At 40.1% G+C, this 24738-nt stretch overlaps 1 protein-coding gene and 1 long non-coding RNA gene across 4 annotated transcripts; both read left to right on the forward strand.

Annotated features, from left to right (window-relative positions):
- The first annotated feature begins 1291 nt into the window (after positions 1 to 1291).
- LOC124253282 (syntaxin-6-like) lies at positions 1292 to 21729 on the forward strand. The gene is made up of 8 exons (XM_046687027.1): positions 1292 to 1530; positions 3066 to 3235; positions 4117 to 4211; positions 5701 to 5763; positions 14952 to 15059; positions 17220 to 17326; positions 19819 to 19913; positions 20632 to 21729. Exons 1-8 carry the CDS (start codon positions 1496 to 1498, stop codon positions 20709 to 20711), a joined length of 753 nt encoding a protein of 250 aa, XP_046542983.1. The 5' UTR covers positions 1292 to 1495; the 3' UTR covers positions 20712 to 21729.
- A 16-nt stretch (positions 21730 to 21745) lies between these two features.
- Positions 21746 to 24340, forward strand: LOC124253283. Of its 3 annotated transcripts, none has more exons than XR_006892157.1 (4): positions 21746 to 23527; positions 23615 to 23741; positions 23789 to 23932; positions 23981 to 24340. It is a non-coding gene; the product is annotated as an uncharacterized LOC124253283 (long non-coding RNA). The 3 variants fall into 3 exon arrangements; XR_006892158.1 differs by having other exon boundaries at positions 21746 to 23383; positions 23432 to 23527; positions 23789 to 24340; XR_006892156.1 differs by having other exon boundaries at positions 23789 to 24340.
- The last annotated feature ends 398 nt before the right edge of the window (positions 24341 to 24738 follow it).

Below are 24738 nucleotides of genomic sequence, written 5' to 3' on the forward strand. Positions count from 1 at the left end.
GGGTCAACTTACTTCAGTCTGCGTGACTGGTCTATACATATACTATATAAATACATAACATGGACGGATCCAGGAAATGGACCCCCCCATTGGCTCCGCCAACGCAAACAAAAATCTTCAAAGTGGTCTTAAGTCATTTTCAGAAAGGGCGGGTTCGAACCCCCACCCATAACACACAGTGCTGTATATCTTTATTTTTTTTAGGATTCATCACGGTTGGTTGGAATGGGTTGTTTACTCCGCACTCGGCAGTATTTGAGCTTATTATTCGAGCCTGGACCAGACAACCCAGTGATCAGCAACATGAGCATCAATCCACGCATCTGGGAAAGATGGCATGTCAACTAAGTCGGCAAGCCTGATCACCCCAGGGGCGGATCCAGGATTTTGGAGAAGGGAAGGGGGGTGCACATTAATTAATCATGAAGTCCAAAGGTTAAGGGGAAATGCTCCTCAGGACATTTTTCGGTGAAGAAAGTGTGTGTGTGTGTGTGTGCGTGCGTGCGTGCGTGCTTGCGTGCTTGCGTGCGTGCGTGCGTGCGTGTGTGTGTGAGCTTGATCTGGATCTGCCCCTGCAGCCCATCCTGTTAGTCGCCTCTTGCGGGTTAATTTGGGTAAATAACCGAGTCTTATTCTTACCAGTATTTGCCGAGCCTTAATTGGGGAAACATGTTCGCAGTTGTTGTAGAATATTGGTTGGCCACTATAAGTATGCATTGGGTGATGTTACATCGCTTGATGTCAGTTGTGCGGCGCCCATATATTTATGAAAATTAGAAATAAATTAACCCAAGTGAGTACCATGTATATCATATTATATGTATGTGTCAACTCTGAACTTTGGTTTTACTTCATGCAGAGACCATATATAATATATTATATAATATTAGATAGATGACAACTTCTACAGTCTATTATAGAAAAAAGGTACTTGTCATCCATTAAAATATGCCAAGAATGTAACGTACATTTTAATGACAATCACCGACAAATCGATTATTAAGTTACATTTGGTTGATTACAATCTATTGCCATAAATATTACGACTTAATTCCGAATTCTTTGAAACATATGGCCAACAATCAAATTAATTCAGTGGTTTGCTAAGGTCTAGGTACGATATTTTAAAAATTGAATATTGGGGCGTTATGACCAAATTTCGTCTATTGTTTTGGCTTTGGTCCGTTTTGGTGGGGATAATACATTTTTTTTTCCCAATCGCGGCAATCCAAAGTACATATAACACCCGTATTCAGCTAAAGGATATACCCTACACGGCATCGTGAATGTCTGTCATCAGAAGCGACGGTGATATATATTGCTAGCAAAAATATTCCAACTTTCCAAATGTCTGATGGAAATCCCGGAAGACGGCCGGGGAAACCCCAGTGACGTCACACCGAATCTCCCGTCGCCATGTTATTAGAGATAGAGTTTGTTGTCATTTTGTGACAGTTTCAGTTTTTACGTGGGTTCAGGTTTTAATACACGAAACATGTCACTTGAAGATCCATTTTTCGTCGTCCGAGGGTAAGTCAGCATAGAGTATAATATAAATTTTCAGTCAAATTTGATTCATTGAATCTGTTGTGCCGCCTCGTACACATATTCCGGCCTGTTCGCAGATTGGAAGCACTGGCAATATTTGCACGCGTTGAGAGTTTATGTTCATTAACGATGCTTGCTATTATTGCCCCTTAAAGAGGTTTAACGAGCTACTTTAGATTGTTAGGTTTACAATGTATATAATCAGCAAGGTAAAACGGGTTCAAAATTCTAACGCTTCACGTGTTCTTCTTGGCCAGGCAGTAACCATCACTTGATCATGATAATTGAGGACAGGTGATATCTGGACTGTAAACATAAATAGTTTTATGTCGTTTGTCGTACATCTGTGTCCGACACCTTGATGATTCGATCATTTATCAGGCTTTAAAACAACATTAAAACGAATGGTTACTACTGCATTAATCAATGATTGATGTGTTTATCATTAATGATAGTAGAAACGTATATGGTACATGCTGTCTGTAGTACGGCATCAAATGTTTCTGTAAATGTGACTACATGAAACTGTTAGAACTGCTAATAGATAAGCGTACAGCTATTTTTGTTATCATGTCTATCTACAAAATACATTAGAAAACATATGTAGTAAGCCCACATGGTGTGTAGATTCAGGTTCATTATTCCAGAAACTGACAGCCACACTGTCAATACAGCTTCATCTGTTAGGAGATATTAGGTTTATTTTAGAGGTTGAATTTAGTAGTTACTTTTTTTTTTTTTTTAAAGATTTGTATTGAGATAAGTGAGGTTCCTTACTGTGTGATGGGGGTTGTGTTTAGGGCTTTGTATTGTATTGAATGTAGTTCATTATTTAGTTGTTGTAGATAATGCAGCGGTAGTGTATTTTGGACCTAATTAGTGATAGTGAAGGATGTTTAGTTCCTTTATGCACCTATTTATGAGGTTATTAACGTGGGCATCCTAGGTGAAGTATTAATTGAATTTAGTTTGCTTTGGAATTTTAATGGACTATATTTGTTTTTATAAATTGTGGGAGTAATTGGGAACATACTGGTGTGTTTACGTTTGACGACTCAAGTGTTTTTTCCAGCATTTATCTGCCTGATGAATAAATAACCATATATGCATACTGTGCAGACCAATCAAATCCCAGCAATATTAATTAGATGTATTATCTTACTGCTGAGTACTTTGAAACATTTCTGAAGTCTAATGGTAAAAACCTGGTTCAATCATTTGCACATTATGCATTCATATCTTACACACAGTAAGTAAAAGTCAAGGCAGCCGTCCGGCACACAAAACATTTATTCTTCACACCTACAAAACAAGACGAGACTGATCAGGACATATCCATCTCATGTATACATCTCATAACACATATACATAACATGTGACCCAGCATCCCATGTGTTTCACATTCTGACATTCATACTTCAAACTATCATATATCAGCTTATATTATTTAAAAAATTATTTTATGAAGAATATTAAACACCAAAATGCATACAAATATTTGATATATATGTTGTCAGTGAGGTGCAGAAGGCATTGCAGACAGCTGGTGGGTTGTATACACGCTGGAGGGAGCTGCACACGCAGACCGGAGGGGGGTCAAAAGAAGAGCTGGAATGGACCACAAATGAACTACGGAACAGTTTGAGAAGTATAGAATGGGACTTGGAAGATCTAGAAGAGACTGTTGGTATCCTATTTGTTGAAGCTGTCCTGTGACTTGCCAAGCATGTTAAGTTAGTGTATTAAACCCATGTACAAAAGAAAGTATATACCTAGTGTTTTGGGGTTACTTTTGCCAAAACAAGTAAACATTTTGAATAGTTTTGTTGAATCGCACATGCATTTTATGCACCAACAGTATGAAACACAGTCGATTGATTATTAGTTGTATATACCTGTTAAGGACACATGTCAAGGTGTCAAGACGGTCATCTGACAGTCTCAGAAGTGGAACACAAAGATTGACCACCCCACAAGAAGACCTTCACCTGCACATTTTCTATCTGTGCAAGTGGATGCTGACAATAATGTCATCAGCTTCGTCAGTGTTGGGTCAACCCATCACACATGAGACGACTTTGTCACTGTGTGCTGTGTGCATCTGGCCCTATCGTCTATTTCAGGGCATGTTTTGATCTCAGCACCATCAACTGAATTGTCTGCACTGGGCTAGGAACTAAAGTTGCATTTAGGTCCTATATCTATGGTGTTTGGGCAACACGTACACAATGTACTTGTAAGTCACAGTGAAAACACTTTTCAAAATATTTATGATTTGTCGTTTGGTGTGAAGTTGTGAACTTCTTTTCTACACCAGTTAGTATTCTGCAGATAATGAAGCACATCTATAGCCAGTGATCAAGATAATAGTATTCTCTAAGTTTCTGTTGGCTTTCTTAGATTGGAAATACTTTCTCCACTTTATATATTTTGGGTTAGTAGGTCTGTAAAAAATGGTGTGAAACCATTTAGCAAAAAAGGTTTATTTCCTTGGGATTGGTGATCAGCACTGTAAATATTAGAACACACAGAGTATACTCTTGGATGTGGACCTTAACGTAAACACAGGGATTGTCGAAAAAAATCCAAAGAAATTCAAAATTGATGAATATGAGCTGAAAGAAAGACGCAACTTCATTGACAAGACCAAATGGACAGTGAAGGTGAGTCTGCTGTAGTGGTTGTCATTCTAAAGCGTGGCTTTGCAACATCAGTTTAGTTATAAAGACACAAGAATAATGATTAGATGAGGCTGCTGAGTTCATTGTTTCTTATACAATGTAATTTTATGTTATTAGCATAATGGGGCGATAGGGAAGCCTAGTGGTTAAGGCGTTCGCTCATCATGCCGAAGAGCTGGGTTTGATTCCCCACATTGACACAATGTGTAAAGCCCATTTCTGATGTCCCTCGCTATGATATTGCGGAAATATTGCTAAAAGTGGCATAAACTAAACTCACTCACTGACTATTAGCATAATGTTTATGTGAACCATGTTCCACTGGATGGTATATTTGTATCAAACTTGAACAGCAAGTTTCTTCCATTACCATCCATTGACAAATACCCAGAAAGCTAAGGTAACCCCAGGAAGAACTGAAGCAAAGCTTCAAAATGGATGTGCTGATTATATTTACTATCAAGAGAAAACTGCATTTTTCCATTCTGTTTTGTTTAGGGAGTTCCGAGATAATCACGTGAAGAAACTGTGTTTGGCAGTTGTTACATAACCTTGTGACATGCTACAGTCAAAGCAGTACATCCATTCTAATTCATTACATGACTCTATGCTGTTTCAATTATTGTACAGAGAAGATTAAAGTTATTTAAGTCTATTCGAAGAACTACAGATAACTTTTTGGGTCATTGAGTTATGAACTTGCTTGCTTGGTATCCTAATTTTCCTGTGACTAACCTGATCAATTCTACCCACCTCACTGAAACTCAGTTGGGTATTTTGCCATTTTCCATTAATTGTAAAAAATAATAAGTTAATAAAAAAAATAATAAGTTTAAATGTTGGTTTACATGTCTGTTATTTATATTTGATCTGTAAAATGAGAAACGATAAGAAAGATAGTAAGTTGCCAAGTTCATGTATTGAAATATAACCTCTCAATATACGTCAGTTATTTCATCTATCCACCAGTAAGATTTTACATTTTTGTGTGTACACATATAAGATCAAATTTATTGAGTATTTACAAAAATTCAAGCGTACTTGTACGCTATAGACATAATAGGAATTGAGTTTTCGCATAAATATTTGCGTAATTTACACAGATACGCAGCTTATCTATACCTCTGTATTCTGTTATCCACCATACCATCCCCATCAGCTGTGAGCCAGTGATGTGCATCCTCACAAAGATAAAGCCTTGAGACCACGAGTGTCTTTTAGTGTTGTTAATTTCCCATCCATCATAGCGCAGGAAAAACACAAGTGAACTTCTGTAGATGCTTCATCTGTCAAATATGTTTCGAGAAGTGTCACAATCCTAGTATTGAGTAATGCGCTCATGGATCTAAGTGTTAAGACCATACTGTCACTGTCTTTATGACTTTCACAGTAGAATATTAACATGATTCAGTACAAGTTAATGAAGCTTGTCTGGCTATTAATCAAGACAGGTATGTGTGTTGTTTTCTAGGATATGAAGGATGAGTTGTCCAGTCCAGGGTCGACCAAACCTCGGGAGGGAAATCCAAGACAGGTAGATGTCATAGCAGCACACAATAGTTACATTTCCAGTGCTCCATGTTGTTCTGTGTTCAGCTTGACATCGTCCATTCAAGAATATTGCTTGGTCTTTGTACATGCTGAGACCATGTGTCTGTCATGTTGGTAAAACTATTGAACATCTGTTGGCTGAGAACACCCTGTTGGTCCTCACTGTGGAAGAAGTTTTGCCAGCTCTGCTAGAATAGTGGCTCCAGGTCTCGAGCTAGCCCTCACTCAGTGCATGTTCAGATAATGTCAAGATTTATGTTGTGGTACATGTGCTGTACTTTGAGTTTCTGTTCAGGTGATAGTTTGTCATGTCTATATTCCAGCATCACTTGCTTGACATTAGAATCTATGTTGAAACGTTGCCTTTCACAGAATAAAGAAGTTGTATATCCAAAAAAGTATCATCATTCTTCATTTAGATATACCGGTATGCACCAAGGCCCATATTGTTACAATGCATGTCAGTTCCTTTACTTAGTTTCTGTAGAGTTAACAACAGAGTTGTTGTTTTTTTATCCCCCCGGCATGTAATGCGGGGGGATATAGTCGACGGCTCCTCCGTCCGTCCGTCCGTCCGTCTGTCCGTAATCATTTTGTTTCCGGAGCATAACTCAAAAAACGTTTAATATTTTTCAACAAAAATTGGTAGAAATAACAATATAACAAACAGAACCTAAGGTGGCGTATTTTGCTGTTTACAGAGTTTTGTCATTTTCATTCTTTACAGTTTCCATGGAAAAAGGGAGGGGTGGGCTTCGTTTCCGGAGCACAACTCAAAAACTTCTTAATATCTTTCAGCAAAACTTGGCAGATATGTGAGGCAGATCCCCAAGTGGAGCCTTTTGCTTGTTACAGATTTTTGTCAAGTATATTTTTCTTGGCGTCCATGGAAATGTTTCGGACATAGTCTCAAAAGAGAGGGGTGAGCTTCGTTTCCGGTGCACAACTCGAAAACCGTTCAATATCTTTCTGCAAAACTTTGTAGATATATCAAACAGAAGCTAAAGTGTTGCCTTTTGCTATTTACACATTTTTGGCATTTTTATTTTTCCCGGTTTCCCTGGAAACGATTCGGACTTAGTCTCAAAAGGGATGGCTGGTATTCGTTCCGGATCACAACCCTAAAACCTTTCAATATCTTTCTACAAGACTTGACAGGTATATCAAACAGATCTTGAAGTATTGCCTTTTGCTATTTGCAGGTTTTTGGCATTTTTATTTTACATGATTTCCATGGAAACAATTTGGACCTAGTCCAAAAAAATCAAGTTGGACTTTAAGTAACTATCAGATGATTTGTTCTTCCAAATTTATGGGGGCCGGGGGGATTTGTCATCTTCTGATGACTCTTGTTTCAAGATAAAAACACACTTTGCTAAGATGTCTCTTTGTGTCATTTAATGGACTTGATTGTCCTACATCTCATGCTAGCGCCTTACAGAAAATGGAACTTATGTTTATTGTCTTTAATATTTTTTTTCCCAGCAACACGTTTTGCGGGGGGTATTAAAATGCAGTCTGTCCGTGCGTGTGTCCCTGCATCCGTGCACATTTGTCTTTTCCGGAGCAGAACTTTTAAACCGTTCAATATTTCTTTACCAAACGTGGCACATAGATAAGTCTGGTGGTGTACTGGTGCCTTTTGGTAGTTTTGGATTTCTGATTATTTATATATTTTTTATTCCATGGCAACAAGTTTGACTTTGACTGAAATTGGAGTTGGTGCATTTTTCCAGAGCAGAACTTTAAAACCGTTCAATATTTCTTCACCAGACTTTCCACATAGATAGGTCTGGTGGTGAACTGGTGCCTTTTGGTAGTTTTGGAATTCTGAATAAAATATTTTTTGTTTCCATGGCAACAAGTTTGACTTCGACTGAATTTGGTGGTAGTGCTCCTTCCTGGAGCAGAACTTAATAACCTTTCAATACTCTCCTTCCACTTTGCCATATACACACCAAAACATTTGACATAATCATAACTATAGTCCGTTTGGCTCAAAAGTGGACCGATGAATTGCAATCTAACTTGAAAACTAATAAACATAACATACTCAATGAAACGCTGATCATAATCAAAACATCACTCTGTGAGGTTTTTGCAGAATTTTTGTCCTAAAATTAAAAAAGTTGTTTAACAAACTATCATTAAAATATTGACACAGTTCACTATTTGTTACGAGGGAGGAGTGCAGAGAAAGGGACAGCCAGGTGTTCGAGAAGCACGTTCACAGACAAAGTTATTTATTCATTAACCTGTGCTGTGCTGTGCCGTCTCCATCCGTTCTCGAACACCTGGCTGTCCCTTTCTCTGCACTCCTCCCTCGTAACAAATAGTGAACTGTGTCAATATTTTAATGATAGTTTGTTAAACAACCTTTTTATTTTTAGGACAAAAGTTCTGCAAACACCTCACAGAGTGGGTATGATGTTTTGATTATGATCAGCGTCTCATTGAGTATTTTATGTTTATTAGTTTTTGAGTTAGATTGCAATTCATCAGTCCGCTTTTGAGCCAAACAGACTATAGTAGACATATGCATAAGAGTATTTTACCATTGAGGGGGATATTGATGACTTTGTCTTCTTGTTCTGATTGACATGCAAACTACTTTTTTCTAGAAATAATCTTTTCCTATGTTTGACTTACAAAGCGTAAGTCTTAAATAATTAAACAATTGCAAATTTGTCCTTATCCTGACTCATGCTTTTTGCTTGTCTTCTTCTTCTTGCGAACACAGTGGAACACTTGTATCTCCCAATTGAAGCTCCCTTCAATGTAAAATCACTAATTAGTACTCACCAAGAGTTATCTCTATCCCTCTCTTTTGGCGGGAACGAGGGCGCCACCTCCGCCACATGCCTCACTCTCTCCTTCTTCGCCCAGTGAGCAGGATGTGAGAGCGCCTGTGTCTCCCTACACACTATATCCTTTGTTTATTCTTAGTTATTTACCTCTCATAGACTTCTATAGAGGTGTAGCTAGTATCCTTCAACATAATGCATTGATATTTATTCGTGTTTCTACTGTTTATTCACGGGACTCCATGTTTGTTCAGATAGATTGCGTTGATGAAAATCTGCACGATTTGTAAATTACGTTTTTCTGCTGCTGACCCGCATTTAATATGCCCTAGTTGTACTACGCCATGCTCTACTGTTTCACGTTGCAATTATTGTATTAAATTATCCAATTCTGGCTTTGATAAATATTTATTATGCGTCTTGAGACGTGCAGCAGATAGGTCACGTTAACGCATTTTAGCCATGGCTAATACACCAGAGCCCTTACCCTGTCAACTGTTGTCGGACGACCCCCTCCCGTCTGGTGTTCCGCTAGAGTTACCCTCGGAGGAGAGGCATGGGACGCAGTCCACTACCTCCAAGAAGCGACCTGCATCCCCGGACATCCCGTCGTCGCAGCCAAAGACTAGGAGGGCTTCCATGTCGTCACAACGCAGACTCCACACCCCCACGGCTACATCCACGTCGCAGGGGAAATCATCGAAGTCCAGCAGTACTTTCTCAGCCGAGATTGTTCCCGTTACAGAGTTGGACCTGGTTGATGATGATGATCCGATCATCATTCCAGATGTACGGCGGAAGAAGCTGCCAGTGTCGGCAACTATAACTTCAGCGCAGATTAGCACGCAGGCTGAGGCACCTACACTGATGTCAGAGAATCGTCCTGAGGGTGCCGTCGCTACCAGCGTAGAGAAGGCATCAACTACTTCAGCGCAGACCGTCCCAGACGACCTGATGAACCACATCATGCAAATGATGGAAGATCGCTTCGGTCTTCGGAGGCCTTAGAGCCACGGGCGACCCAGCCCGTTTGCACGTCTCCGCGTAGGGTGACCCAGCCCGCTAACGCGCCTCCACGAAGGGCGACCCAGCCCGTCTCTAAGCCTCCGCGAAGGGCGACCCAGCCCGCCTGCACGAAGGACCCCGATCCTAAGCAGTCACAGAAGGCTTCACGGAGGATGTCTGTATCACCTACGTCGGACCTTGATGAGAGAGGACATTCGCGAAGCAAGATCCTCTCATCCCATGATTCCGACTCAGACTTTCAACCTTCACGAAGGTTAAGTGGCTCCAAGTCATCCTCATCTAGAAGATCTTTAAGAGAATCACCGAGAGCTTTCACGAAGCTACCAGCGTTCGCCAAGGAAGTCCTTATAGACGCCACTCGTCAGTCCGTTCACCACATCATTCCACTCGCCGATCTCCTTATCGATCGCCTCATAAGATATTGGATGGTGAATAGTCTGGAACTTTCCTCCCCGTCTAAGAACGAGAACTCAGCCCACACATATCTTATGAAGGAAGATGATGCTGACACAATCACCTTACTCCCGACTGACCCGATAGCAGTGGTGCCAGCTAATCTGGATACAGCCTTTAGTAAAGCCACGAAATCACAGACACCTCATGTGCCGCATTTCAATGCTAACAAGTTTGCAGGTCACAACATGGACTCCTTTTACAAGGCTCAAGATATCGATGATAACTATAAGATGATCAGCGATGCCAAGTCCAAGACGTACAGAATAGATATCTGGGCAAGCTAGCCCAGATGGAAACCATATCAAGGAGGATGTTTTTTGGTTTAAACAGATCAAGAACAGTCAATGAAACTCTCCTCACGAAGTTCAGAGACTCTACATCTGAGGATGATAGAATGGTTTACTCGGCCCTCCTCATGCAGAAGAAGGACCAACAGTTCCTTACGGATCACTTAACAGCACTATCCGCAGCTACTACTATGGCTCGTCGTCAAGGTCTCCTCGCCACCTGTAATTGGGGTGATCACTTCACCGCACCACTTTACACAGCCCCGTGGTCTTCTCCGTCCATCTTCGATGGTAACATAGACAAAGTCTCTAAAGACTCAAGAGAGGTACTTATGTTTAAGTCTATGGATACGCTAGCAAGCATCATCAGACAAACTTCGCAGAGGTACTAAGGCAAATCGAAGTTCTCCGGGCTACAGAGAGCACGGGACAGGAAGATGGCTAGTGTAAGAGGAGCGAAAGAGTCTTTTCGCCGCCCATACGGCAATTACAGAGGAGCATCGGGAAGAGGCAGGTCATCCAGAGGCTCTCGCAATTATAAACGATGAAGGACAGGTTCAGAACGACTGGAGTCTTCCACCCCCAGCCGTTCCAGTACAACCATCACAAGTGGGTGGACGCCTTCAACTGCACTGGAAAAACTGGGGATTCCTAGAGGATCCATATGTCTCCAACATCCTACAGCACGGATATCGCATACAATTACAGGCCACGCCTCCGCTGACAGTCATCCCTCCGAGGTTCGACTTCCAGGCTCTACAACTCCCAAAGTTAAGAGAAGCAGTATCAACACTCCTAACCAAGCAGGCCATAGAGTACTAGACCAAGTTAACATCGAACCAGGCTTCTACTCCCCAGTTTTCCTAGTGCCTAAGAAAAATTCCAAAGAAAAGTTTCGTCTCATCTACAATATGAACACGTTCAACAGAGACTATCTACGCAAACCGCCAGCGTTTTGCATGATACACTTACCACAACTACGGCACTTAATTCGTCCCAGAGACTACATGGCCAGTATAGATCTGCAAGACGCATATCTACACATCCCAATACATCCCTACTCCAGGAAATACCTTCGGTTTACACTAGACGGGCTGCATTACCAATGGAAAGTACTACCTTTCGGAATCTCATCGGCCCCCCTGGTTATTCACAAGAGTGACGAAACCTATCGTCTCTTACCTACATCGTCAAGGTCTACGCAGTGCATTCTACCTCGACGATGGGATACAAGTGGATCCAGATCCACAGCGTCTCAGACTACAGTTAAACTTCATCATCAAGCTACAAACACAGCTAGGATGGTTATTAAATCTACTCAAGTCGGACCTAGAACCTACGCAAGATCTGCAATTTCTAGGCATTCGATTTCTCACGGCGCAGAATCGTATCGTCGTACCGGAGGACCGATGGATTAAGATCCAACAGATAATCCCTCAAGCCTTACTCTCTCCGCTACCACTACGACAATGGCAGAGCCTGTTGGGTCTACTCACGTCAGCTCAAGACATGACAGTCAGAGGCAGACTACAGTTACGTCCGTTACAGGTCTTCATCAACTCTCATCTCGACGACCCTCAACCATTCAGTCTACCGAATCATGTCAAACCTCACCTACTATGGTGGACCAAGAGATCGAATGTTTGCGATGGAATCTGTTTAATAGAGCCGGAATTGAAAACACATCTCTATGTAGACGCTTCGCTCCAAGGTTGGGGAGCACACCTCGCCAACAGGACGGCATCAGGGTTATGGAGCCAACAAGAGAGCAAACTACACATAAACTTGCTAGAAATGCAAGCAGAAGTAAACGCCATACATCATTGGAGCAACTTACTAAAGAATGCCAAATTGATGATTCATACAGACAATTCAACAGTGGCGTTTTATGTGAACAAACAAGGCTCAACCAGGTCCCTGAACCTATTGACTCTATGTTTTCAATTGTTCGATCTAATAGATAATCTCAACATACATGTCAGAGCATGTCACATTCCAGGAGCAAAGAATGTAATAGTAGACGCTCTCTCTCGGCCACACCTACCATCGCCGACAGAATGGATGATCCATATAGAGATATTCGCACAAATTATCAAGAAAATAGGAGTTCCACTAATAGACCTATTTGCCACTCGCTTCAACAATCAGCTGACAACATTCATATCACCAGTCCCAGACCCACCAGCATGGGCAACGGACGCACTAAGCATATCGTGGGAAGGACTCAACGCTGCAGACGCCCCCCGCCAGCGGTTATCCCACAGGTGTTACAGAAAATCAAGCAAACTCGGACCCTCCAAATGCTTTTGGTCGCCCTACTGGCCAGCGAGCGTGGTTTCCAACTCTTATTCAAGAAATCGGACAACCAATACTACAACTTCCAAAGCCGAATCTACTAATACATCCTCACACCAAACAAGCATCGGAAAGCCAGAAGCATTCCAACTTCATTATGGACTGTATTAAGGCGTGTCTAAACAAGAGAGGTTATTCAGCCAGAGCGGCGAAAGCAGTCACGCTTGCCTTACGTAACTCCACTCGCAACTTGTACGATGACAAGTGGCACAGTTTTGAAAATTATGCTGCAAAGAAAGGATTTACAGCTAGAAATGCTACACATCCACAAGTGGCTGACTACTTATGTTACCTACGTCAGACTAAACATCTAAAAGGCTCAACATTATCAACATATCTCGCAGCTTTAAGCTCTGTCATAACTATGAGAACGGGTGTCAAGCTGACGAAAACACCAGAGTTACTCGCCTTACTACATGCATTCCGATTGGAGGATCAGAAACAGAGGTTTCGCGCTCCAGCATGGGATCTAAATATAGTGCTCCAACACCTCACAAGTGAGGCATATGAACCACTGGAATCAACATCATTCGAATTTCTGACACAGAAAACTTTGTTCCTGTTATCCCTAGCAACAGCAGCCAGGATGTCAGAGATTCACGCACTAGATTACGAGAGAACACGCTTTGATGACAATCATAACATCGTGCATATGGGACTAAGCTGGGATTTCATCGCTAAAAAACCAGTTGCCAGGTCAACCAGACATCCCAGCTCTCTCGTCAATTCTCGGACCTCATGATACACTGGATCTATCATTATGCCCAGTCAGAGCACTGAAAATATATCTACGACGTTCCAATCCGAGGCGACATAAACTCAGACGATTATTCATCCCTCTATCGACAGCTACACAGACGGAAGTCTCACGTACAACTATCTCGATATGGATCAGGGCTGTCATACTATGTTCCTACAAGGCTGCAGGACTTGACCCTCCAAGAGCATCTAATCCACATGGAATTAGAGCGCTAGCTTCAACACTTGCTCTACACGGCAATTGCTCTTTGAATACCATCATGGAGGGCTGCTTCTGGAGATCCGATATGATGTTTGCCAACCACTATCTGAGAGATATCACCACCGAGGACGTCTCAGGTATTCACCATTTCGGTCCCATGGTCCTCGCACAGTAGTTGACAGTCCCTCGGAGAAGATAAGTCAATCTTAGGAGATTTTTACTGCTTATTTCATAACAGTACTATATAGCTAATAACTCCATGAAGTTTATGCTATTGTATATATGTTAGCTTAAGTTTAATCACTATCTTAAGCTCAGTACTATGTTGATTATATCACAATAATATCATTAGCTAACAACTCTATGAAGTTTATGCTATTATATTATCAAGCTTAAGTCTATATTAGTCTTAAGCATAGTATTCATGTTGTAAATACGTTATTTATGTTTATCATAATATCTGTATATTGTGGTAACCCATATATGGCAGCTGATAAGTTTAACAGCAGGAATTAATCAATTCAGTGCCTTTATGAAGTTCCCATAGGGGTTATTACAGTTATTACAGTTATCAAATCACTAATTATCTAAATCCAAAGTATTCTGTATTCCCACCTCCGTATCCGTAGGATTGTACAAGCAAAAAGCATGAGTCAGGATAAGGAAAAATATGTAATTTTCTGAATAAAATTGATATTTTATACTTATCCTGACTCATGAGGTAAGCCCTCCCATCCTCCCCACATAACACTTTGGATTTCCCTGAAAATTCAAGTGTTGGGCTCGATATATAAGGAGAGAGTGAGGCATGTGGCGGGAGGTGGCGCCCTCGTTCCCGCCAAAAGAGAGGGATAGAGATAACTCTTGGTGAGTACTAATTAGTGATTTTACATTGAAGGGAGCTTCAATTGGGAGATACAAGTGTTCCACTGTGTTCGCAAGAAGAAGAAGACAAGCAAAAAGCATGAGTCAGGATAAGTATAAAATATCAATTTTATTCAGAAAATTACATTTTGGTAACATTAAGTTCATGTGTTGTTTATGCATAATTAATGACATAATTACTGGTGTGTTTTTGTGGTCGCTTCTCTAGTTATAAGGGGGAAATGGGAAGCCCAGTACGTACATGTGCCTCGCTGGACTGATTACGCTTCTAGGTTTTTCAGCAGCATTCCTGTTTTTATGGAAAGCTAGATGACATTCTTTTTGTTTTGTTTCACTGTTATCTGAAAACGTAATGTGTATGCCGGTGATGTAACACACATGATCTGTACATTTGTAGTCCCTTCTGTCCGCCAATGGTGCAAATGTTGACCGGTACACTCGCCTTGACCAAGACATGGAACGATCCAATCAGAACTACATCGATGATACAAGTCAGCAACAGCAGGTGAGCTAGCTTCATCTTCCATTGTATGTACCAAGCAGGGGATGTCTAACATATACTGATACCAACAGCAACATGAAATAGACACAGTACAGACACGGCTGAATTCGCTGAAAATGTTTCTGAAATGTGATAAATGTTGTCTCCAGTAGAAATATTCCAGCTATGTAATGACTTCATGGAAACGATGGAATGTGGGATGGACTGACCAGCGGCTTAGAACAGCAGGTGAACTCCAGCAGAATCACTTATACACTCACAACCACCTAGATGAATGTCGAGTCTCAGATGGTTCCTGTTTTAATGGCCAGTCCCTCCAACAGGCAAACACTTATCACTAGTTGTGTAATAGTTCTAAAATTGTAGGTATGTGTTTGGGTTTACTTTGTAGTACATGCATCACAGAGAAACTATACAGCTTGAGGTTGCCAACCAGGTCCAAAATAGGTTATTCTGTCTTTACAAAACAGTGTCCTATTGAAAATGACCCCCTCTTCTCTCAATTGAGTGAGATCTGAACATCGTTTCCGGAGCATAACTCGAAAACTTTTCAATATCTTTCAGCAAAACTTGTCAGATATATGAGACAGATCCCAAAGTGGTGCCTTTTGCTATTTGCAGATTTTTGGCATTATTATTATTATTCCCGGTTTCCATAAAAATGATTGGGACTTAGTCCCAAAGGGAGGGGTGGGCTTCATTTCCAGAGCACAACTCGAAAACGTTTCAATATCTTTCAACAGAACTTGGCATAAATATAAGAGACACATCTTGAAGTGGTGACTTTTACTATTTACAGATTTTTGTCATTTTTGTTTTTCTCGGTTTCCATGGAAACAGTTCGGACTTAGTCTCAAAAGGGAGGGGTGGGTTTACTTTCCAGAGAAAAACTCGAAAACTTCTTAATATCTTTCAGCAAAACTTGGTAGATATGTGAGGCAGATCCCAAAGTGGTGCCTTTTACTATTTGCAGATTTTTGGCATTTTTATTTTTCCCGGTTTCTATGGAAGCGATTCGAACTTAGTCTCAAAAGGGAGTGGTGGGCTTCATTTCCGGAGCACAACACGAAAATCGTTCGATGTCTTTCAACGGAACTTGGCAGATATATGAGACAGATCTTGAAGTGGTGCCTTTTGCTATTTGCCGATTTTTGGCATTTTTATTTTTCCCGGTTTCCATGGAAGCGATTCGAACTTAGTCTCAAAAGGGAGTGGTGGGCTTCGTTTCCGGAGCACAACTCGAAAACCGTTCAATATCTTTCAACAAAACCTGGCAGATATATCAAACAGATACTAAAGTGGTGCCTTTTGCTATTTACAGATTTTTGACATTTTTATCTTTTTTGGTTTCCATGGAAACATTTTGGAGTTGGACTTTAATCTCAAAAGGGAAGGGTGGGCTTCGTTTCCGTTTCACAACTAGAAAACCATTCAATATCTTTCTATCAAGACTTGGCAGATATATCAAACAGAACCTACAATGTCAATACAATGGTGCCTTTTGCTATTTGCATATTTTTCGGAATTTATACTTTTCCTGATTTTCATGGACTTAGTCCATGGACTTATTTGGACTTAGTCCAAAAAATGAAGTTGGACTTTTAAGTAACTGTCAGATAATTTGTCCTTTCAAATTTGTGGGGCCTAGGGGGATTTGTCATCCTCTGATGACTCTTGTTTCACTTCAACCAAGCATCAAGTTTTGTCTTCCCTCCCTAACCTATTCATGTTGATGGAATCCGAATGCTGCAAATGTTTGCTCCAAACACAATCATGGCATATATGTTTGATATTCTAATGACGTGTCTAAAAGCTGTTTATAAAAGGTAGGAGCTTACACCATGAAGCTAATGTGTAAGCACAAGTTATGAACGTCAAGTATGAAGGCAGATGTTTATTTTGAGAGTTACGTATAGCGGACGAAATCTGTTTGACATGAACAGGAGTGGTCTGCATAGAATCTATGCAACAGTGTGTGACTATATTAAACCTTTCGCTAAGTGACTATGTGTCTTCTCCAGCAAGCAACTAACTTAGCCTCTGATCCCAGCTGAGCCAACTCTGCCATCCTTTTCAAAGCCATACTCTCCCAGTGCAGTCCAAAGATTGTCCTTTGAAACCAGCGTGGAAGTATTCTACAAAGTACAAGCTGTATGTTTTCAGTTGCTGATGAGGTCCCAGGATGAACAGCTGGACAAGATTGGCTCCAGTGTTGGCATTCTCAAGAACATGAGTCAGCAGATTGGATCCGAACTAGAAGATCAGAATTTGTAAGTAAATCTGATCCCTGTTCTCCCTCACAGCTCACAGACGTCAGGTCAGGTTAGTCTATACGTGCCATGCAATACAGGATGATGGGGCACCCTAATAGTTAAGGTATTTGCTCATCACCTGAAAGGCCAGGGTTTAATTACACACAGTTCTTGTGTTCCTGCCATGATATTGCGGGAATATTGTTCAAATCATGTAAACACGGTAAATTCCATACTCACAACAATCAAGAACAGATGTCATCTCTTTTATTTTACATTAATATTACTAAATGAAATTAATCTAAACCATGACAAATCCAAACAATTGCAAGAACCTTAGGAAAGGTGTCTTGAATGCCATCAAATGACCGTTGAATGCTTCTCACTGATTGTCCTTGTCTTTGGTTCAGCTCAAGACATCCTCAACAGTGACTATTAATTTGCCTAGTGAAGAAGGACTTTTCTTTGAGAAAATACTCACTGAGATGTTTTTGATGTTGTCCACATTGTCTCCTTTTTGTCCAAAACAACATGATGAATTTCAATCAAGTTTTGTATGAATGTCAGGGATTCAAGTTTGTCTCGGCCACAGAATTAGAATTTCTGTGTGGCCACCAGTTGTCATCTTCAGTGCAAACAGAATATTCAGAAAGTTGTTTCTCAAAATTTAAAGCATCTCCAGAGAAAAAACTGGACCAAAGAGGCTGAAACTTCACAAGGTTGTTTCCTTGTATGAATCTGCTGGAGAGTTGCAAATATTAGGACAGGGGGAGTTCATAGTGGTACATAGTTCAGTTGTGCTTGCATCTGTTTAGGGGATATTTACCCCCCGCCGCACGTTTAGCGCGAAGCGGGGGATATAGTATTAGGCTCCGTCCATACGTCCGTCCGTACGAATTGGAATATCTTAAGAACCGTTCTCTAGATTCTTTTCATATTTGGTACCTAGGTTCATCACAGTATAAGAAAGGTCCAAGTCAGGTTTGGTGACCTTGACCTTCATTTCAAGGTCACAAGGGGACTTTAACGTTTTACGTGCATGTTAAGCTATCTCCAGAACTGTTCCCTGGATTTTCTTCATATTCAATACCAAGCTTTATCTAGGGAAGGCCCAGGGCCCAGTCAATTTTGGTGACCTTCACTAAATTTTCAAGGTCACAGAGACACTTTGAAGATTTCAGCATGTTAAACTGCATGTTAAGATAGTCAGCAAGATATCGCAAAAAATATTCACTGGATTTTCTTCATATTGACCCCAAGCTTCATCTAGGGAAGGCCCAGGGCCCAGTCAATTTTGGTGACCTTCACATAATTTTCAGGGTCAACGACACTTTGAAGATTTCAGCATGTTAACCTGAATTGTCAGCAAGATATTTCAAGAACGGTTCACTGGATTTTCTTCATAGACTTTCAAGACTTCCTTGAATGTTTTTCAAAAAAGCAATTTCTTTAGTACTATTTTTGCATATTTCATACTCTATGACATTCATGTCAAGGTCATAGTCAGTCTTGAAAATATGTGTGTGTTTGAACAACTATAGAGCAAGATATCAAGAGAGGTTGACTGGTCTTGTTTTTGTTGACATTTAACTTCATCTTAAACTTTCATTACTTTATAAGTTTGATTTGATAATTTGCGGCGGGGGATTATGTCTCCTTAGTGACAATGCTTGTTTCTGATTATTTTACCTTTGTGCTTAGACTGCGTGCAAGCTGAAACTTCTAAAGGTTCTTACCCATTGATATTTCTGTTATGACAATTTTCCAGCTGATCCATGGATTTATGCTGATTTTATTTCAAATTGATCAATTCTGTGAATGATCTGAACTCCCAATCGATGACACATTATTACGTTTTCAGCTGAAAATAGATTTTCCTGTTGCAATCCCTGATATTTGTTCAAAACGTTCTGACATTTGGTGTATGTGTGAGTAGTAGTGTTGACCGACATATGCTCTATCTCAGAAATGTCCAGCCATTTTCAAATGTATCAAATGTTTGGGATTACTCCTTCTCAGTGAACATACTCATAGCCATTTTCAAATTTTCAAGAGTCAAACGACTTCGTGATTCTTACTCTCGGGATGGCATTTCAGGATGTTTGGTTGGAAAATATGTACAATTTATCATTGAGTTTAATGCTTTAATTACACATTTTATGCCCTAAAAATGGTTTCTGTGCCCACTGGCAACATATATTTGTCAAAAAACTATAACTGTGTGGGTACTGGTCCTGTATGGTATAGACATACATAACTGACGACCTATTAAACATGAAATCTTTTTCTCACTTGACCTTTGACTATTGTTAACCAATTCTTATTGTTTACATTGTTTAAATGGGTAGTTAAGTTGTTTTAATCCAAATGAGTCTTTATTTGGATGAATTTTAGCTTACCAGTCAGTTCTCATCTTTTTCTGCACAGACACAAGGTGTTTAGTACCAAGCATTATTGATGAATACAATTATAGCTGGAAAAGCTTGTCATTCCGAAAATTGATTTTGTAGGATGCTTGATGACTTCCGGCATGAAATGGACAACACAGAATCAAGATTAGATGTTACCATGAAGAAAATGGCGAAAGTTTTACATATGTCTAATGGTAAGATATCTTTGTCATTTTGACCTACATCGGTGTATGGATGAATAGTCATGTATCCATGCACCGATGTGTCATTTGTGAAGTCGTAAATATCAGATGACGGAGCATTATCAGTTTGGCATTCTTGTTTGTCTTATTGTTTGGTACAAGTATGGAATGAGCAGTGACCTGTTTCCACTCATCTTTTTCTGAAGTTCGGAAATTTGTTTTTGGTTTCTCTTCAGGAAAAGTCAATTCCTGAACTTTGACAAATGAATCAGATCTGTCCCCACTGTGTCACTCTGGCACCTGACTATGTACTGGTGTATTCAGAAGAAATAATATATGTATCTGAACAACTACAATAAATATGTGACTATGCAGTGACTAAGTGAGTGAATCAGTCAGTCTGCAACTCAAGCATGCATGAGTAACATTTTTACTTGGGTGGAATAAAAAGCTGAAATGCTCTGAGCCTATGATTGACAGCATTTATGGAGTTGGTGGTTCATTATTTTTCTCTTCTTTGTAATCACCTCTTAGGTCAACACACTTCTGCCAGGGATGCAGGACCAGATTTTGCCTTCTTTCTGAGGAGCTGAAGCTTCAAATAAATGATATATGTTGTTATCCATAAAATTGTATGGTTCGTTATTGCCTGAAGTGTTGATATTGTTGCTTATTGCTCAACCCCATAATCAGTGGAATGTATGTTCATGCAACATTATTTATTTTTCAGATAGACGGCAATGCTGTGCAATAGTAGTTTTATCAGTGATTTTAGTGATTGTGATAATACTGTTCTTTGTTCTTGGATGATGGCAAGTTACCATCATGTGACTGAGACATTCCATATGCAGTGTAAAGTTGTCTTATTAATTGGAAACTGGTACGCAGACTCTCAGATCCTCATGCATCATGTCCATGATATACATGGAGACAACAACCAAGATCTACCAGTATGTGTTGTCCATGATATCTGCTGGTATTGGGGACAGTGACCAAGATCTACCAGTATGTATTGTACAAGATATCTGCTGGTATTGGGGACAGTGACCAAGATCTACCAGTATGTCTTGTACAAGATATATGCTGGTATTGGGGACAGTGACCAAGATCTACCTGTATGTCTTGTACAAGATATCTGCTGGTATTGGGGACAGTGACCAAGATCTACCAGTATGTCTTGTACAAGATATATGCTGGTATTGGGGACAGTGACCAAGATCTACCTGTATGTCTTGTACAAGATATCTGCTGGTATTGGGGACAGTGACCAAGATCTACATCCATGTCTTGTACAAGATATCTGCTGGTATTGGGGACAGTGACCAAGATCCACATCCATGTCTTGTGCAAGATATCTGCTGGTATTGGGGACAGTGACCAAGATCTACCAGTATGTGTTGTCCATGATATCTGCTGGTATTGGGGACAGTGACCAAGATCTACATCCATGTCTTGTGCAAGATATCTGCTGGTATTGGGGACAGTGACCAAGATCTACATCCATGTCTTGTGCAAGATATCTGCTGGTATTGGGGACAGTGACCAAGATCTACATCCATGTCTTGTGCAAGATATCTGCTGGTATTGGGGACAGTGACCAAGATCTACATCCATGTCTTGTGCAAGATATCTGCTGGTATTGGGGACAGTGACCAAGATCTACATCCATGTCATGTCCATGATATCTGCTGGTATTGAGGACAGTGACCAAGATCTACATCCATGTCTTGTACAAGATATCTGCTGGTATTGGGGACAGTGACCAAGATCTACATCCATGTCTTGTACAAGATATATGCTGGTATTGGGCACAGTGACCAAGATCTACATCCATGTCATGTCCATGATATCTGCTGGTATTGAGGACAGTGACCAAGATCTACATCCATGTCTTGTACAAGATATCTGCTGGTATTGGGGACAGTGACCAAGATCTACATCCATGTCTTGTACAAGATATATGCTGGTATTGGGCACAGTGACCAAGATCTACATACTCTTGCAAGTTCAGTAACCTGTATATACAGACAGTGAATCTACCCGCATACCTTGTCTCTGTTTTTTGGAGACTGTGAACAAGACGTACCTGCATACCTTGTCTGTGGACACAGCAAAGGACATCATTTACAGTGTACCTTGGTTAAAATAGGCCTTGGAAGTAGGGCAAGTTTTCAAGGATTGGTCCTGAGGTTTGTCCAGTTTTTAGACAGTGTATTCTTCAGACTATTTTATGTAAAACATTATAGTTCAGACTGTGCTGTATTTTATACAGTTTTTGTGAAAGCAAGTTAAAAAACAGGCTTGAAACTTGTATAGTGACACATGTTTCGACTGTGATGAAATATCTCTGAACAGAATGAATACAAATTATAAAAATAAGAACTCTCACACAAGTCTTTTTCTTTGACGCTTAGTTTATACTGAAAAATATAAGCCTGCTGCCCCTGCTGTTAGGCGTGACCAGAAGAGAAATGGCAGTGGTTAACTTTAAGGTGTTCAAGAGTTGTCATGTTAGGTACATATCTACTCAGTAAATGTGAGGAATAGCTTACTCACCAATCATTTGTCACTTGGTGCACCAACTAAATGGGGACAGTTTAATGTTTGTCAGAATTTGACTACCACCTCATTTCTAGAATATCTGAAAAGGGAGATCTTCTTTATATCAATTGGTTATCTATCCATGTTTTGACCTTGACCTCTATTGTAAAAGGTGAAGGTCGTCCTGAAGGTCATAGACTGAAAATAGCTTGTTTGTTTACCAGGTCACTTGACGTTCCCTGAAGAAGCATCTTTTCTGTAGGTTTAATGAATATTCAACGTAGACTGTTTAGGAGGTGATGTGGGCAAGCAGATAAACTTGATGGTGGCCTCCATATTAGGTCACTGGCTCTGGGAAGGAAAATTGTAAAGCATACATATGTAAGTTTGTAGCTCAGCTGTTGGGAGTCACCTTATATCCTTCCTCAAAATAACTGGTGTCATTTCTAAACATTCACTCATAAACAACTTGACTGATGTGCAACTGATGACACTGACAGTTTGCCCGCTCCAATGACTTGTTATTGAGATTTTGTCAGAACAAAGTTTCAAAGTATCTGCTATACCAACATTATCCTGCTTATTCATTACTCAATAATCTCCGTTTTGACATAATTTTTGGAAGTGTCATAAATGTTTAGCTAGTAGTTGTGAGAACCTTTAATGTGATGAACTCTGACTTTGATTTGACCTTTACAATTTTAACTTGTTTTTATATTCCTAGCTCTGTACTTGTCTTGAACGTCTTGACTGATAACAGAGGACATGCACATACTTCATGAAGGAAAAGCATGTTGTTTAGGCCATGCAAATTTTATTGTTTTTAAATTTATAACAGATATTTTTAAAAGAATTATTCACGCTATTCTGAAGAACCACCTTGCACAGAAAACTGTTGTTTGTTCCAGGTATGATAGTGCTGTAGATGATGATGCTTCAAGGTCAAGTCGTGCAACAAAGCATGTGTATGTAGGTCATGATGCTTCAAGGTCAAGTCATTCAACAAAGCATGTGTATGTAGGTCATGATGCTTCAAGGTCAAGTCATGCAACAAAGCATGTGTATGTAGGTCATGATGCTTCAAGGTCAAGTCATCATGTGTATGTAGGTCATGATGCTTCAAGGTCAAGTCATTCAACAAAGCATGTGTATGTAGGTCATGATGCTTCAAGGTCAAGTCATGCAACAAAGCATGTGTATGTAGGTCATGATGCTTCAAGGTCAAGTCATGCAAAAAGCATGTGTATGTAGGTCATGATGCTTCAAGGTCAAGTCATGCAACAAAGCATGTGTATGTAGGTTATGATGCTTCATGGTCAAGTCATGCAAAAAGCATGTGTATGTAGGTCATGATGCTTCAAGGTCAAGTCATGCAACAAAGCATGTGTATGTAGGTCATGATGCTTCAAGGTCAAGTCATGCAACAAAGCATGTGTATGTAGGTCATGATGCTTCAAGGTCAAGTCATGCAACAAAGCAAGTGTATGTAGGTCATGACGCTTCAAGGTCAAGTCATACAATAAATCATGTATATGTAGGTCATATGTTACAGCTGAATCCTAGTTGAGTAGTCAGTAATAGCTAAAAAGAACAATCTTATTGAACGTGTTTCATATGGACCGTGTTCAAATTGTCATGTTTTGCAAACCAGCAAAGTAGGTATGAGTAGATTTACAGACAGATGTGTAAACTGACATAGGTGTGTTTTCATCTGAATGTTGACTGAGTCTCCAATGCCAGCCATTATGAAAGTGCTATGATGGACAATTACTTTTCCATATGTGTTGTTTATGTTTTGATATTTTTGTGTCAGGTGACATGTTTCATCACAAGCAATCAGCGTTTCACTTCAGCAAGAGGTGTGAGCAGCACTAAAATACATTATTCCTAAATATTGTCTACAGATGTTGGGTTTTTCATTTACAAGTTACAATTATTGAAATTGATCCATAACATTAGCAAGCGTGACCTAGTTGTGAGCCAAAGGACCTATACAAATAAATAAAATATGTGTTTGAAAGTTTAGAATGATATCTATGTCCACAGTCCAAGCAGTACTTGGAGAATCTTTCTAAAGTTATTGATATGGACACTGATGGTACATTCAAGAGCAAATATGAAAACTATCATATTTTTGGATTACAAACATCATGTGGATAATGATATTTTGTACCAAAGGCAGTTGTTACACCTTATAAGTGATGATCTTCTCCTCCACATTCTGTGTATTCATGTACATTGTATAGAGGCAGTTGCTTGTGTTGGACACACAGAAACCAGTTGCAGTAATCTATGG

The sequence above is a fragment of the Haliotis rubra genome, unplaced genomic scaffold (assembly GCF_003918875.1).
Source record: "Haliotis rubra isolate DU_JTF1 unplaced genomic scaffold, ASM391887v1 Scf538, whole genome shotgun sequence".
NCBI lineage: Eukaryota > Metazoa > Mollusca > Gastropoda > Lepetellida > Haliotidae > Haliotis > Haliotis rubra.

What these genes read in the sequence shown, in the direction of transcription:
- LOC124253282 (XM_046687027.1), top strand. Translation starts at nt 1,496, where the DNA reads ATGTCACTTGAAGATCCATTTTTCGTCGTCCGAGG. An exon ending in CCATTTTTCGTCGTCCGAGG is followed by an intron (nt 1,531 to 3,065) that starts GTAAGTCAGCAT and finishes ATATGTTGTCAG; the next exon opens with TGAGGTGCAGAAGGCATTGC. An exon ending in ATACAAGTCAGCAACAGCAG is followed by an intron (nt 15,060 to 17,219) that starts GTGAGCTAGCTT and finishes GTATGTTTTCAG; the next exon opens with TTGCTGATGAGGTCCCAGGA.